The sequence below is a fragment of the Sorex araneus genome, chromosome X (genome assembly GCF_027595985.1).
Source record: "Sorex araneus isolate mSorAra2 chromosome X, mSorAra2.pri, whole genome shotgun sequence".
Taxonomy (NCBI): Eukaryota; Metazoa; Chordata; class Mammalia; order Eulipotyphla; family Soricidae; genus Sorex; species Sorex araneus.
This window is the reverse complement of record NC_073313.1, coordinates 263,763,550-263,780,387: the sequence shown is the minus strand read 5'-3', so window position 1 is coordinate 263,780,387 and position 16,838 is coordinate 263,763,550. Positions and strand designations below refer to the sequence as shown.

General features: G+C 53.6%; 1 protein-coding gene across 1 annotated transcript in view; it reads left to right on the top strand.

The window, feature by feature from the left end:
- The window catches only part of LOC101546294 (nuclear body protein SP140-like protein), a 49,697-nt gene that overhangs the window by 8,043 nt on the left and 24,816 nt on the right, over nucleotides 1-16,838 (top strand). Inside the window, exons 4-10 of the mRNA XM_055123499.1 lie at nucleotides 1,242-1,448; nucleotides 1,597-1,659; nucleotides 5,377-5,457; nucleotides 8,347-8,421; nucleotides 11,594-11,662; nucleotides 14,201-14,641; nucleotides 16,207-16,287. Of these exons, the coding sequence (XP_054979474.1) occupies nucleotides 1,242-1,448; nucleotides 1,597-1,659; nucleotides 5,377-5,457; nucleotides 8,347-8,421; nucleotides 11,594-11,662; nucleotides 14,201-14,641; nucleotides 16,207-16,287 (1,017 nt within the window). The remainder of the gene's footprint in view (nucleotides 1-1,241; nucleotides 1,449-1,596; nucleotides 1,660-5,376; nucleotides 5,458-8,346; nucleotides 8,422-11,593; nucleotides 11,663-14,200; nucleotides 14,642-16,206; nucleotides 16,288-16,838) is intronic.

The following is a 16,838-nucleotide window of genomic DNA, read 5'->3' as shown; positions in this document are numbered from 1 at the left end:
TCATTTCATCTCACTGTCCTTTTCCTGGTCTCTGACCAGTACTGTTTTCCTTTGGGTCAAGTGATGGTGAAGAATCATAAGAGAGGGCCAGAGAGATAGTACAGTGGGTAGGGCACTTGCCTTGCAGCAGGTAGACCCAGGATGGATTCCCCAGCACCCTGTATCTCCCCTGAGCCTGCCAGGAGTGAACCCTGAGCACAAAACAAGCCAGGTGTGTCTCTAAAACAAAACAGAAAAACATCCCGAGAGAACCCTGGAATTGGCCCTGTAGGGACAGCAGACAGGAAACCCAGGGCCTGGGGACAGGATGGGGGTGGGGGTGCCATGGTCTGAAGGGCGGGTTCTGAGCCTGCAGAGGAGAGAAGTCTATATTTTCTTGGCTTGAGGGCACAGTGCTCGGTTTACCTCTGAGAACAGGGATCGTTGTGAAAATTGGGGCATGCACATGGTTTTGCAACCAGAGTTCTGAAACCAAAACTGAAAAACCACCAAAGAAAATTTCATTCCATGGGCACAAAATCAAACTCATCTTGATGGGTGACACCACTTCGCTATCAGGTCGGGTGTTCTGGTATTGAACCCCGGTGAGCTCAAGAAGATCTCACATTGGTCATTGGGGGCGGGAGGCACTCGATGATGATGACGGCAACTGTGTGCCACATCCCATGGGAAATAGGGGATAAAGAAAGGGGAGACGGGGACTGGAGCCATAGCACAGCGGGTAGGGCGTTTGCCTTGCACGAGGCCGACCCGGGTTCTAATCCCAGCATCCCATATGGTCCCCTGAGCACTGCCAGGGGTAATTCCTGAGTGCAGAGCCAGGAGTAACCCCTGTGCATCGCCGGGTGTGACCCAAAAACCAAAAAAAAAAAAAAAAAAAGAAAGGGGAGACGAGAGAACAAGTAGTGACGGTGAGCAGGTAGCAGCATTACATTAGTGATGGGAGCGAGGGGTGTGGCCAAGACCCCAAACACAGACTTGGCAACACTGAAAACATGGAACTTAAGCGGCAACCACTGAAACAAGCTGATGGGTAGGGGTGGAGCGGGGTGGGTGGGGAGGGAACCTGGGAACACTGGTGGAGGGATTGGTGTTGGATTATTGTCTGCCTAAAACACAACTGCCGGTAACTTTGCCAATCATGGCTCTTTAATTGAAACAGAATAAAACAGAAAAGAGCCCCCCACCCCTTCCCCAAATGGTCCCGAAGGCTGACTGCATCCCTTCCCCGCCCCCTGCAGTTGTCGCTTCCCACAGAGGCTGGAGCAGAACCACCCCCTGCTTCTTTGAAGTGCCCATGGTGGATGGAACCTCCCTCCAGCTGCACCGTTCTGGCCCCAACCTAGGCAGAGCTTGTCATCGCGCTGAGCCCCTGGCCCGGCCACCCCGCCCCCCTGGCCCCCGCGTGGCGCTTCCTGCCATCCTCCAGCGAGAGAGACTCTCTCCAGGTGAGCCTCCAACCCGCCCAGCTGTGTGCCACACCCGCTGCACGCTCTCTGCCCAAGACCCCGGGGGTTCGCGGGTTCCTCCCTTCCCTCTCCTCGCTGGCTTGGCAGCCCCAACCTGTAATGCTTTTTCTTCTTTTGAACAACTCAGCCACCCCGAAAAATGACGTCGGCTCACAGGAGGTGCGGGGAGCTGGCCCGGGCACTGTGCAGGGTGAGTTTCTTGGTCACCGGGAAGGGAGCGCGGGGGGGGGGGGCCCAGGACTTACGCCATGGGGACAGTGGCGGAGAAAAAGAGAAGCGGGGAGTAGGGACGGAGGTAGCAACCTGGCATGGCTCTGCTTGTCCTGCAGGTGACATCCAAAGGCCCCGCCAGACCTAGTCAGGGCACACATGTGTGTGTGACTGCACTGCACAGGGCCGCATGCTGTTGTTTGATTGTGTCGCACATACCAGCACGCTGCTGTCTGGCTCATAACACATGTCCACATGTTGTTCTTGGACTTCCGGACACGTCCTCGTGCCACCTGACTTCACCACACGTGTTGGTGCCACTTACCCAAGGACTTGGCCCTCACTGGGGGAACTTCCATTTCAACTGTGTTCATGGAAATTTTTTTTGGCTTTTTTTTGGGGTCACACCCAGCAATGCTCAGGGGTTACTCCTGGCTCTGCACTCAGGAATTACTCCTGGCAGTGCTTGGGGGATCAGATGGGATGCTGGGAATCGAACCTGGGTCAGCCGTGTGCAAGGCAAACTCCCTACCAACTGTTCTGTCGCTCCAGCCCCATGGAAATTCTTAGGCACTCCAAAACTGAGCTTATTAAGGTTGAGGGGCGGGGGTCCCCGGGGAAGGGGGTCTTTGAGATAGTGGGGTGGGGGCAGCAGCGGATACTCTAAAGATAGGTGCCATGTTGGAACCCAGTATGCAGAAACATAATCATTAACATTATTGTCTACGATGGTGCCTCCACTTAAAAAATGGGGGGAAATTAATTTTAGAGCCATGCATTTATTCCATGATGAGATTGATGCGTCATGACAATTTCTCCACTTTCTTGTGGGGTTTGTGTGATGTATGTTTTAGTAGCCTTGTCAAATGCCTGCGAAGTTTTCCTTTCCCCCCTTATCTAGGAAACAATTTGTACAGCTCCTATAATATAAATTTCTTTAGAGATAGCAAAATGGTTCATCGTGAGGTTGGAAGGATAGTACAGTGGGTGGGGCACTTGCCTTGCACGTGGCTGACCCAGGTTTGATCCCCAGCACCACCAGGAATAAATTCCTGAGTGCAGAACCAGGATTCACCCCTGAGCCGAGGTGCGTGTGCCTCCCAGCAGAGAAAAGATAGCAAAACTATACAATGCTGGGGCCGGAGTGATAGCACAGCGGGTAGGGCGTTTGCCTTGCACACGGCTGACCCGGGTTCGATCCCCGGCATCCCATATGGTCCCCCAAGCACCGCCAGGAGTAATTCCTGAGTGCAAAGCCAGGAGTAACCACTGAGCATTGCTGGGTGTGACCCAAAAAGAAAAAAAAATTATACAATGCTTTGAAACACTCAATACTGGACAGAAACATGCGTCACCACTGTGTATTCATTATTATGTGAGTGCAGCACCTTTCGCCATGAGCCTCTTCCCCACCCCGCATGAAGGAGGGAACAGGGCCGCCAGGCTGGCTGGTGATCAGTTGCTATTTATTCTAATCTCCATCCCGCTATTTATTCTGTTCTCCCATTGTGCCTATTTCAGTCTCACTGTGTGCCCCATTCCAGCCTCACACTGCGCTTCATTCCCGTCCCCTCCTGTCCCTCATGCTAGTCCCCCTCTCACCCAGTCACACTGCCTTAGTCTAGAGCCCAACTTCCAAGGGTGGGGGTAGCCACTACACCAGGTCAGATAGCACAGCCAACATATGAAAGCCCTTCCTCCCGGGAAAGCGCTTCTGAGATCTCCTCCTGCTAGGGCATCCGCTCAAGAGCGGAATTTCATCAAAGAGCGTATTTCCCCTTTCCTTAGTCCGTAAACGTTTTAGCAGTCATCCTAAATTTATTTCTTAATAATATTAGTCATTTTGTACGGACACAGTAAGAGATATATTAAGTTTATAGGGTGGCTCTCCTTGGGATATCTCACTATAGACCCCAGACTACAGTTCTCAGGCCGGATTAGTCCTTCCTAACCCTAGCAGGGTCCTCGTCCAGTCACTTCTCTTTGGGTCATGACAGAATTTGTCCACGACTGTGCTCTTAACCTATTATAAGTTTTATGGCATTTTGGTCTGTCACCTTTCCATGCCAGAGTAGCTTACAGCTTGCCCTGGGTCCATCCAGGCCCTTTGTTGGGACCCTCCTTTTGGAGTGCTAGGAACTAAGGGCAACTGAGGCTAAGTCAAGTAAATATGATGGATGCCCAGGAATAAATATTATTTCGGAGTCAGTGGACTCTTAAGTTACAAAAGCATGCCATTCACTGTCTTCCTGTGTCTATACAAAAAGGATATTGCTCTAAAGTAAACTATGCAAAGGACATAAGGGAGAGAGAAAAGCAATATTTTACTTACAAATGAAAAATCTGCAGTGCTTAGAAGGTTCTGACCTTACAAGTCACGGGGTCTGACTTGGGGATCTAAGTAGTTAACAGATAGGGGAAGCAGAGCACAGAGGAGACGTCAAAGATAAACACCGAGGAGTGGGAGTGCCTCGGGAGCACTGTGATGGCTGTAACCCAATAAACCTAAGCTCCCTGCAGCAAGGGAGAAAGGACAAACCAATGTCATCCCACACGCTATCAAGAAAAAATCACTGTCACTGTCACTGTCATTCCGTTGCTCATCAATTTGTTCGAGTGTAACGTCTCTCATTGAGAGACTTATTGTTACTGTTTTTGGCATACCCAGTACGCACGGGTAGCTTGCCAGGCTCTGCCTCTCGAGTTCGATACTCTCAGCAGCTTGCCGGGCTCTCGGAGAGGGGCAAGGAATCGAACTCGGGTCTGCCGCGTGAAAGGCGAACGCCCTACCGCTGTGCTATCGCTCTTGGGTTGGCTAGTTAAATGTGTAAAGGTCTGCTGGACCTGACTGAGCAAACCCGATGTCACATATCTCCCCAACCATCATCCAAAAGGAGCTAAACCCAACTGAGGTGCAGCCAAAGAAAATGGCCCCGTGGATGTTGCACTCTCAGAACCAAGACAAGGACTTCTTTTGGTCCAGATAACACTTCCTCCACATCCAGGTTCAGTTATCACAACCAGGATGAGGAAGTTGAGAGGGCACCGTGATAGGACGGGGGAGGGCACTTCCCTTGCACTCAGCCGGTCTGGGTCGATTCCCGGCACCTCCAAGGACCCCCCGAGCCCCACCAGGAGTGAGCCCTGAGCACAGACAGAGGCAGGAGTGAGCCCTGAGCACAGACAAGCAGGACTAAGCCCTGAGCACGGACAGAGGCAGGACTAAGCCCTGAGCACAGACAGAGGCAGGACTAAGCCCTGAGCACAGACAGAGGCAGGAGTGAGCCCTGAGCACAGACAGAGGCAGGACTAAGCCCTGAGCACAGTCAGAGCCAGGATTAAGCCCTGAGCACAGTCAGAGCCAGCACTAAGCCCTGAGCACAGTCAGAGCCAGGACTAAGCCCTGAGCACAGCCGGGCGTGGCCCCCAAGCCAAAACCAAAAAGAAGAAGTTGAGCACCATTGTTCGATTAGTACTCGCAGCCCCCACTTCCTGTCCTACCTCCCACTCCCCGCAACCCACGCCCCGTCATGCTCCCAGCCCCCCCACCCCTCCTCCCTGCCCCACTCTCCTCCACCCCGTCCCTGCTATGCGGGGCAGGGGGGGGTCTGTTCACCTCATCATTTTTATTGGCTGTTCCTCTTCTCGTGGGTCTCGGAATCGGGAATCTCTTCATCTCTGTTCTTCCTCTGCCCAGAGTCCGCCGCCCGGAGCTCCCCGGTAAAAGCGGAAGAGGATGTTCAGGAGATGCCCAGTGCGGCCCCAGGCCCGGCGCCAGGTAACCCTGCCTTGAGCTGCTCACCTGGGTCTTGGTGGAGGCCGTTGGGTCAGTCCAGGTGATGTCGGCGGGCCCCATGGGCGACTTATGTGACGTGGGGAGGAGAGAGACGGTCACTTTCTCCCCGTCCGCCTCTGCCACCCGGGACCCAGGCTTCCTGGGTTCTTGTCTCACCTCGCACAAGGGAATTTCAGGAGTAGACAGTGAAATGAAGCAGATTTTACTTGGAGGTGGCGAAGGGAAGGAGGGAGAGAGAGTGGGAGAGAGCGGAGAGTAACTCGCTCAAGAGAGAATGTGGGCTTCTCCCCGGGCGGAGAGAGCCCTGCACACGTCCCAGCCTCAGACAGGAAAGCATGAAAGCACACATCTCAAGAGGGGACATGCGGGCGACACGTGTGCTCGGGCACCGCCTGTGCTCGGCCACTTGGACGCAGGCAGCATATGCACGCGCTTCCTCTGTTCCAGGTGGCCTTTGGAGGGTTTCTGCAGCCTGCCCCCAGGTGGGGCTTCTGCCCAGGTTGAGGTCTGCTGCAGAGGAGGCTACCAGCGGGATTGGGAGTGCTGGTGGTCTTTGACATTCCTTTCCTGGCCTTTTGTTTCTGCAGGGGCTTCTCTGGGCCTGTTGCTGTGGCCAGGGGAGGGCCTTCTGAGGCCTTAGTTACTGTGTTTCTGGCCTCGGCACCTGCAGAGCTCTTACTTCCCAGGGAATTTATTGCCATCGCCTGGGGTTCGGGGGGGCCTCCCTATCTGCCTGCCTCCCTACACCACGGAGGGAGGGTCTCTTGCTCCCTGGCGTACACCAGGCCGCTTGCCCAGCCTCAGGGCGAGGAAAGGCCAGAGCTGCTGGGCAGAGAGAGAGAGACCCGGGCACAGGAAGGGGCAGAGCTGAGGGTGCAGGGGTGGTGAAGGGTAGGAGCAGAGCTAGTGCCCGCTGAACCTGGAGGCTGGACAGGCCAGAGGCTCTGAAGACGTGATCGACCGTTTAACCCGCCCTGAGGCGGTGCTGGGCGCCCCAGAGAAAGGGACCCGACTGGAACCACAGCGGCATGGCGTCCTCTCTCTCTCTCTGAGTCCACTTCCGCTAGGTCAAGCTCAGCACAGCCGCATCCAGAGGCGAGGCCAGCAAGCCCCGTACGGCTGGGCACGGCTGGGCACGGGGGGCTCCACCTTCTCGGTCTCCCCCCAGCTGTGCGGCAGCTTGGACTTCTAATCCTTGTCACTTGTACGTCACACGAGCGTTCTCGAGGTGATGCCCTTGAAAGGATTTGAAATGCATCAAATGACTTCCAAGGCAAGTGGCCCCTGGCCAGCTTCCTTCCCTGGAGTGGGGGCCCCATCTTGCTCTGTGCCAGTGAGGGCACAGTTAGTCCTGGCAGACTTCCTGGTTGTGGCCTCCAGGCCTTCTGCCTTTCCTCGAAGAGAGAACTGGGAAGAACTAGGAACGCTGGGTTGGTGTCTCGCCCGCGAGTGTGAACCTTGTCGAGACTTGCTTTCTCTCCTTCTTCTCCAGAGGAAATAATCCCAACTGGAGCAGCTAAAAAGCTACCCGCTCCCGGACCTCTAAGTCACCACGTGTGTGTTTCTTCTTTGCTGGGTTTGTTTTGTGCGAAGGAAAATAACGTTTATTCAGGGAAATGGCGTAGAGAAACGTGGGGGGAGAGAAGGAGAGTGGTAGTATGTGTCCGGAGAGCACACGGGCTGCTCCAGGGGACCAAACAAGTCCATCCCCCAAGCAGAGTGGAAGTAAATTCCCGCGTTGCAGAATCCGTGCAATAAAGCCAGTATCTTCCTCAGGCAGAGGTGCAGGCAGATGTGCCAGAAGCCAAGAAACCCCGCCCCAAGTGGGAAGGCAGGCAGTTTCCCTGCCTTTGCCTCGCCAAGGCGTTCATACGGAGTTTCCCTAAACTGCTACCGAAGTTTGCTGCTATGCTGGTTACCAAAGGGGAGAGTTTGAGGCGGTGGACGGTCTTCCTTGATGTTCTTGGTGTCACCTGCGACCTTTGCCCCAGCTGTAGAGCCCTTGCCCCCGGGGTCCCGCTATGACAGCTGGGGCAGGCTCTCAGCTCCTTGTCCTCCAGCCGTTGAACCTGAAAGCAAGGTCAGGAGAGAGAATGGCTGAATCCTAGATTTCATTTAATGGGCTGGAGTGATAGTCTCAGTGGTAGGGCGATTGCCTTGCACGCGACCGACCCAGGTTCGATTCCCAGCATCCCATATGGTCCCCCGAGCACCACCAGGGGTAATTTCTGAGTGCATGAGTCAGGAATAACCCCTGTGTATCACCGGGTGTGACCCCAAAAGAAAAGAAAACAAAACAAAACAAATATAAAACAAACAAACAAGATTTTATTGAAGAGAAGCCAAAGGAAGGGAGAAGGCTGAGGGGGAGGGAAGGGTCCCGGGACTCTGAGAAGGTCTCCGGGAGCAGCACCTGTCCCGAGTGGCAAAGATGGGGGGGCAAGGAGATATGCAGCAGATAGGGCCTCTGCCTTGCACTCGGCCAACCTGGGTTCAACCCCCGGGACCCCCCAGGGCTCCCCAAGCCCACCAGGGATGACCAAGCCCCTGAGCACTGCCAGGTGTGGCTCCCCCCAACCAAAAGCTAAAACCCTAACAGCAAGAAAGGCAGAGGCGTTTGCCAGAACTCAAGCCTCTGCTTACCCCTGCTGCCAGCCCCCTCCCCGAGCGACAGCTGCACCCCGTCTTTCCTCCCACGGAGGACGGGGAGACAGCCCAGAGAGCTCAAAAGCAGCCCAGGTTCTGAGGCGCTCACGGGTCACTCGAACCCCCTCCCGTAGCCGGTGCTGCCCGGGCACCCGCTCTCTCCCTGAAGCCCCCAGTGGCACCTTCTTTTCTGGGCTCCGAGGTGAATTCTGCTTCTCTTCCCAGATGATCCCCCTGAACCGAATGACCTCGAAGAGCCGCAGGAGGCCCCCAGGACGCCCCCCAGCACCCCCAGGAAAGGTAAGGGCAGGTGGGCCGGGCCCTGGCGGGGTGCAGGCGGGTCTGGTCCTCACCACGCCCTGACACATGCTTAGTCCCAGCGTCCTCCGGGTTTGTCTCTGCGACCCCCACTGTTTCCACTCTCACCTCCACAAAAATGACAGGGGAGCCGGAAGGGCTGCTGAAACGCGCTCTCCCCCGCCCCACCACCCCGCCCCCATCTGTTCTGCAGGGTCCCGGCCCCCCTACAGCCTAGAGGGTCAGCTACGCCTCCTGCCTCCTGCTTTGGCTCTGCTGGGCGCTCCTCAGGGAGCCCAGGCTCCCTCGGATGTCTCTGTTCTGGCCTCGCCCCCCTCCTGCTGGGAGACAGGCCAGGGGCACCCCTTGCTACCACCCGCCCGCCGCCTCCCTTCCTTTGAGAGGATGATCCCATAAGCACCCACTTCCTCTTCGTCGGGAAGCTCACGGACTTCCCGCCCGCGCCCTAGAGCATCTCAAAGCTAAGTCAGTGCTTGTCTGTTCTTTCAAGTCCTGCATCTCCTTAACCCCTCAAGGTACCTGGGGACAGCAGTCTCGCCCCGCACGATGACCCCCCCAGATCCTTGTCCTGCTCATTCCCAGGGGCTTCCGCATCCACTGGGTCTGCTAGACCACCCTCCAGGCTAGGACTCTGCCCGGGAGCTGCCTCCGGGTCCTTCCTCCGCCCGTGCCCGGCCTCCCTTTACTCCAGGGCAGTGCACAGGACCCGTCAGCCTTCAAAGCCTGCTCAGCTTCCCAGGAATTAATTCCATACTTACTTTTCTTAACACCTAAATTTTTTTTAATTGAATCACTGTGGGATATAGTTACAGAGATTTCATGTTTGAGTTTCAGTCATGCAGTGATTGAACACCCATCGCTCCACCAGTGCACATTCTCCACCACCGATGTCCCCACTTTTCCTCCTGCTACCCCCACCTGACCCCACCCCCTGCCTCTGTGGCAGACAATTTATCTCATACTCTCTCTCTCTACTTTCGGGCATTATGGTTTGCAGTACAGATACTGAGAGGCCATCATGTTTGGTCCTTTATCTACTTTCAGCACACATCTCCCATCCCGAGTGATCCCTCCAATCATATTGACTCAGTGATCCCTTCTCTATCCCAGCTGCCTTCTCCCCCAGCTCATGAGGCAGGCTTCCAACTGTGGAGCAATCTTCCTGGCCCTGTCTTTATTGTCCTTGGGTGTTAGTCTCATGATATTTTATATTCCACAAAAGAGTTTAGTCATTCTATGTCTGTCCCTCTCTTTCTGACTCATTTCACTTAGCATGATACTATCAACGTCCATCCACTAATAAGCAACTTTCATGACTTTATCTTTTCTAATAGCTGCATAATATTCCATTGTGTAGATGTACCACAGTTTCTTTAACCAGTCGTCTGTTCTGGGGCACTCGGATTGTTTCCAGATTCTGGCTATTTTGAACAGTGCTGCATGAACATACAGGTGCAGTTAACACCTAAGTCTTCAAGTTGATTTCTATGGAATAAAGCTGTTGTTCAACCTCTGATCTCTCCCTCTTAGCCGTATATTCAGAAATTAATTTGATGATGAACTTAGTCCTGTACTATGTTTCCACACAACGGGAGTTCCTGTCCCTTTCTTTCCTACTTTCCAATTTTTTTTTTTGCTATATAAAAAATATTAATTTGATATCGTCCCTGACTTCTTTCTCACAATTTGGTTCTTCGTGGCTGGCATTCATACACTGCTGAAACGGCCAGTTCTGCTGTGTCTTCCTGGTGTCAGTACAAACAGCCCCTCTATAGCGGATTCACTTTCAGGAATGGTTCTTTCTCTGTAAAAAATTTTATTTATTTATTCATTTTTTTATTGAATCACTGTGAGATGCACTGTTATAAAGTTGTTCATGATCGTGTTTCAGTCACACAGTGTCCCAACACTGGGCCCTTCATCAGTGTACATTCCCAATGTTCTCAGTTTCCCTCTTTTTTTTTTTTTTTTTGCTTTTTGGGTCACACCCGGCAATACACAGGGGTTACTCCTGGCTATACACTCAGGAATTACTCCTGGTGGTGCTCGGGGGACCATATGGGATGCTGGGAATCGAACCCGGGTCGGCCGCGTGCAAGGCAAACGCCCTACCCGCTGTGCTATCACTCCAGCCCCCACCCCCAGTTTCCCTCTTGCCACCCCCCAGTAGCCTGCCTCTCCAGCAGACACTTTTCTTCTTTCTCGCTCTCATGCTCTCTCTTTCCTTTCGGGCACTGTGGTTTCCAACACAGGTCCTGAAAGGTTATCCTGTTTGTTCTTCATCTGCTTTACGCTCTGGCTGAAATGAGGCAGAAGGAGAGGGACAGACACAGAAGAACAGCAAGGGTCCTTCCCAAGCTGCATCTCATTGGTTTCCAAAACCCCAACTGCCGCACCCCCTCCTTCTTCCTGGATGCCTTTTCCTCCTGCTTTGTAGAAAGGCCCCAGGTGAGCTCACTCCCTGCTGCAAACCTGGATTGCTTCTGCCCCTTCTCTCCCGGGCAGCCCGTCCCTGCCCTCCAACCCCCCTTCTCTCCTGAGAACTCGCCCTCTCGCTTTCTCGTCTCACTCTCACCCCATCCAGCCAATGTTCAAGCCTGATTCCTTTGATAAGAGGAGCTTTCTCTTGGTCTTCATAGACTTCTTCTCCCACCGGGGCTCTGCCCTTCTTTTCTGAGCCAAACTCTCAGAGATGAGTGTCCTAACTCCAGTGCTCCAGGCCTCACCTCCTTGGCCTCTTAAGAGTTTCTTGCTTCCTCGTTACTCCGTGAGGAGCATCAGTAAAAGTGACCGGTGACCAGAAGTCAGTGTGGGTTTGTGAACCAAAAGTAAGAGCAGAAAATTAACACCATTTGGTTAGCAGGTGCATTTTAATAGCTATATATTAGGGGGGAAAAAAGTATCTGGGGCCCAAGTGATACTTTCAGGAACTAGTGTTGCACGAGGCTGACCCAGGTTTAAATTTCTGGCCCTGCAGAGGGTCCCCTGAGCACCGCCAGGGGTCACTCTTGAGCACAGATGAGCACAGAGCCCAGAATAGTCCCTGAGCACCGCTGGGTGTGACCCAAACCAAAACAACACAAATTCTCTCTCTCTCTCTCTCTCTCTCTCTCTCTCTCTCTCTCTCTCTCTCTCTCTCTCTCTCTGTATTTAGTAAAGAAAAGAAAAAGATGTGTCTGGTCCACTCCAAAGAAGAGATCCCATAAAAAGAGACCCCCAAAAGGTAAGATGAGAGCATGGGAGGAGGGTCGGGGATGGGACAGCTTGCCCTGTCCATCAAGGTGTAGGGACAGCTCTCCCCTGTCCATCAAGGTGTGGGCAGTTCCTTTCTATTCTGAATGGGTGGGGGGGCCCGGGGAAGGGCCACGATGCGTCTTCAAACCTGATGGAGTTTGGTGCTGCGTCATGGTGAATTGGGAAGAGCGAGAGGTGGGAGGGGGCAGGTAGGGCGAGGCCCTGAGAGCTGGCGTGGCCTGGATTCAGACCTGGCCGTGGACACGGGCAGAAGAGGCCTGTCCAGGATAAGCTAGAGGAGGAGGTGACAGGATGGGAGCCACTGGCAGCGAGGGGTGTGATGGGTGTGCGGGAAGGGAAGGCCGACGCCACCCTTTCTGGCTTAAATGGCTGCATGGCTGATTGCTGAGAGAGGGTGCGAGTGTATTTGTGTGTGGGGGGGATTTTAGGGTTCAGTGTTTGGCCTGCCTTTCTCAAGATCTGTGCCAGCCATCGAGGCAGGGGGCTGTGAGGGGCTGAGGTACCCCCACCCCGTGTCATAGGCACGTGTGTCTGAATACTGTGAAAGCAGCGAAGGGCGGAGGTATTTTTGCACTGCTCCGTCGCATTCACAGATAGTCAGGGGCCTCCTGCACGGCCCCACCTGGTGATGCTCGAGGGACCGTGTGATGCTGGGATCAAACTGTCATTTGCGCCTCGGCCTGAACTCCTATGCTATCTCCCTGGGCCCCATTCATTTACATGAAAACTTTTACAGAAATATTTTTGTTGGGGCTGGAGCAATAGCACACCGGGTAGGGCATTTGCCTTGCACGCGGCCGACCCGGGTTCAATTCCCAGCATCCCATATGGTCCCCTGAGCACCGCCAGGGGTAATTCCTGAGTGCATGAGCCAGGAGTAACCCCTGAGCATCACTGGGTGTGACACAAAAAGCAAAAAAAAAAAAAAAAAAAAAAAAAAAGAAGAACAAAAAAGAAATATTTTTGTTAACAATACTCATAGCTCTCCGGAGCACACGCTCTGCACACAGAAGGTTCAGCCCGTACACTCCATGTTCACACCAGCACCCACAAGGGCAACCCCTGAGCTCTGAGCTCGGGAGTGGCCACCAAGCACCTGGGTGTGGCCCCCAAATGAAAGCAAACGGGGTTGGGAGATAGCGCAGGGTGAAAGCTGCGCTCTCGCGTGGGCTAGAGCAGTTGGAACCGGATAAGGCGGTTGTTGCCTTGCATGCAGCTGGCCCAGATTTGATCCCTCGCACCCTGGAGTATGGTCCCTTGGGTCTCTCCAGGAGTGACCTCTGGTGCAGAACCCCGGGTATGGCCTCCAACCCACAAACAAGAATAGCACTGGAGCACTGTCGTCCCGTTGCTCATCAATTTGCTCGAGCGGGCGCCAGTAACGTCTCCATCGTGAGACTTTTTGCTGCTGTTTTTGGCATATCGAATATGCCACGGGGAGCTTGCCAGGCTCTGCGATATTAACAAACAGTAAACAATTGTTAACAAGCAATTCACCAACAAGAAATTAAAATTTAAAAAAATTTTAAAAACAACTATACTACTTTACACTCTATTATCCTTATTTTAATATTAAAACACCTAAAAAGAAAAGAAATGCACAGTCTACTGGGCGGAGGAGGGGGGAACCATTACATGGACTTTGTCATACCGAAAATGTGCACTTTTTTTTTTTAAAGTGGAAATTTTTTAATTTTTATGTGAAGTTGCTCGTTTGCTCTAAGACCTTCGATGTGGATTAGAGGAAAAAGTAGGAAACTTGACAGTGAGAGTCAACTTTGGGTATTCTATGTTGCTGCTGTCTCTTGGATCAGTAGCAACTGGGTGGGCTGACTCTCCTCCCTGGTTAGAAGCCACTGCGCGTAGCCCCGCCTACTTCCTGGATGTAGCCCCACCCCCCCACCCCTCCCCGCTCCACCCGCTGGCGGCCAAGGAGCAGGGCTGTGCTGTGGCGCCTCCTCTGGCCATGCGGAGAGGCGCTGGCTCCTAGCTATCACCTTCATCCTGGTGGGGTGGGTCGCGCTTCCCCAGGCAGTTGGAGGGGGAGCCCTCGCCTTGCACCGGGAACAGACTCGTCTGCAGCCCCCTGCCGCCTCGCCAGCCCCGCAGGGCTCCTCTTCTCCGTGTCGCACCTTCCATCTAGACCTCCTTGAGTTTCTCCTGCAGCCCAGCAAGTGGGGGGCTCCTGGGGACGGGAGAGCCGCTTTTGCAGGAAGTCTCCTCTGCTGAGAGCTGCCCCATGTGGCCACACAGAGGGCCCCCCCCACCCCCTGAGCTGGGGTACCCCCAGGTTTCTCTGGTTGCTTTCAACACGTGATACGGAAGGCATGGCCGTTGGGTGAGTTTGGAGGAGGAATCTGTGGCTAGTCACAGGAGCCAGCGAGCCCCAGGGAACATCTGGGGGTGGGGCAGGAAAGGCTGATAGAGAGCAACACTGGGGTCCCCCATTAAAGCTATTCCCCTGCCCCCCACCCTGCAGTCTATTTAAAAATCATTCTCTAACCAGGGGAAGCTGCATCTGGCCATGGAATCCAAGAGCAGCTCCAAGCAGGGGGTCAGGCCGCCCCAGAGATAGACGACACCCCGAAGATGAATGACACCCCTAAGATGGACAGCACCCCAAAGATGGAAAACACCCCAAAGATGGATGACACCCCTAAGATGGACAACACCCCAAAGATGGATGACACCCCAAAGATGGATGACACCCCAAAGATGGATGACACCCCTAAGATGGACAGCACCCCGAAGATGGATGACACCCAGAAGATGGAAAACACCCCAAAGATGGATGACACCCCAAAGATGGATGACACCCCTAAGATGGACAACACCCCCAAGATGGATGACACCCCAAAGATGGACGACACCCCGGGGGACTTGAGGGTCATGACGAGGGCCCAGTGGGCGAGAATCAACTGTGCCGGAGCGCCGCCCGCACCCAAGGGTGAGTGAGGCCGGTGGGGTTACTAGAGAGCTGAGCTACTTTTATATTCATCTCTTTAAAGGTGATAATAATAAGCCAATAGCCCATTAACATAAAAACATTCCAATGAGAAGTATATTTTCCCAATGAAAATATTTGCAAAGAAATGCAAAGTTTACTTGGGGGGGGAACCATTCATGGATTTAGTCATACTGAAAACGTGCATTCTTTTAAAGTGAAAATTTTAAATTTTTATGAGAAATTGCTCATTTGTTCTAAGACGTTGGATGAGGATTAGAGGGGGAAAAAAAGAAAACTTGACAATGAAAGTCAACTTTAGGTTCTTTTATGTTGGTCCTGTCTCTGGGATAAATCGTAACTTGGTTGATTGATGGGCCCCAAGATGTAGCACAGAGGATAAGAGCTTACCTTTGCACGCGGCCAACCCTGGTTCGATCCCCACCCACCCAGATGGTCTCCCAAGAACCGCCTAGAGTGATCCCTGAGCACAGAGCCAGGAGTAAGCCCTGAACATTACTGGGTGAGCCTTCCTTTCCCCCTTCCCCAACAAACAAAACAAAAATCAAAACCCTTTGCAGGAGCACGATGATCTTACAATTCTGCAAATCTTTTTCCTGTCTAATGTATTCAGAGACCTTGTACCCTTGTACCAGCTTCTGCATCAGATCAGGTGCATATGTACTTTGGGCTGAAGTACACAGGCGATCTGACCTCACACATATCTCTAGTGGAAGTGGAGAGTCTCCCACAGTCTTTAGGACCTGGTGATATTCATCTTTAAAAGTGCGCCAAGCTCTACAAGAGGTCCTTTCTTGAAAGTGAGGGAGACTCCTAAAACCCTATCAGTGAACTCCTGTTTCTGCACCCAACCTACCATGCTATCTGCTCGAGCAGATTTTATCACATGGGCACCTGGAGAACGCTGATTGATGAAATGACGTTGCCAGTTTGCAGTTTAAACACTCAGGGTTTGGGGGTTGGAGCCATAGCACAGCGGGGAGGGCGTTGGCCTTGCACGAAGCCCCCCAAGTTCGATCCCCGTCATCCTATATGGTTCCCCGAGCACTGCCCGGGTCAGTTCCTGAGTGCAGAGCCAGGAGTAGCCCCTGAGCATCACCGAGTGTGACCCCCCCCCAAGGAAAAAAGAAAACTAATAAAAAAAATCCACTCAAAGTTATGAATTTATTAAAATGGACATTTTTACTGGCTCACGGAGAGGCTTGGTGAGCGGCCCTGCATTTCCCTGGGAGCAGCTGAGACAGGGTCCTGACCCGGGAGTGGGGACTCTGACCTGACCTTGTGAGACTGGCGAGACTCGGTGGGTCTGTGTGGCCCGCTGGGAGCCAGCTCTGGCCTTGCAGTGCTCTTGATGGGATCTGGTGATTCCCTGGTCCTGCCGCCCTCACTGGGTCCTCTGGCCAGCCTGGCGCCGCCCAGCCCTGGGGGCAGTCAGCAGGGGACACTCGCTCAGCTCTGCAGCGAGATGTGGAGGGTTATGGGGGTCCTGCCGGGGTCCCCTGGAGATTCCTTCCCTGAGAGATGAAGTGGGTGTCATCTCTTTGCAGAGGTCAGTGGTCACGCTTCAGAGACCAACCAAGGAACTGGCGCCCAGGAGCCGTCCAGGACACCCCCGAGGCCCAGGCCAGGTAAGGAGGGGGTCCAGGGGCCCCGGGAGCCCCCACTGACCTCAGACGGTCCTCAACCTTCTAAACTTATCACTTCGCTGGGGCGGAGAGTCCCATCCACTGAGCACAGGCTTGGTACGCTGGACAGCTGGGGTTGAGCCCCAGGGCCTGAGCTCAGAGCCAGGAGTGGCCCCAAATCAACAACAATATAAAGAAAAACAAACGTAAAATGATCATCTCCCCAGAGAGCCCTTTAATACCTCATTCTCCCCCACCCCCCGACCCCGCCCCGAAAAATGAAACCCCACAGTTTTTCTTTTTTTAATTGAATCACTGTGAAATAGTTACAAAGCTTTTATGATTTTCAGTCACACAATGATCGAACACCCATCCCTCCACCAATGTCCCCAGTATCCCTCCTGCCACCCCCTGCCTCTGTGGCAGGCACCTTCCTTCTTGCTCTTGACTTTGGACATCGTGGAATACCTCATTTTTAATCACAAGTGATTCTCCTCTGATGTCTGAGTATCGTGAATACGTGTCTCTCATGCCCTGTGTGTATGCATGTGGTC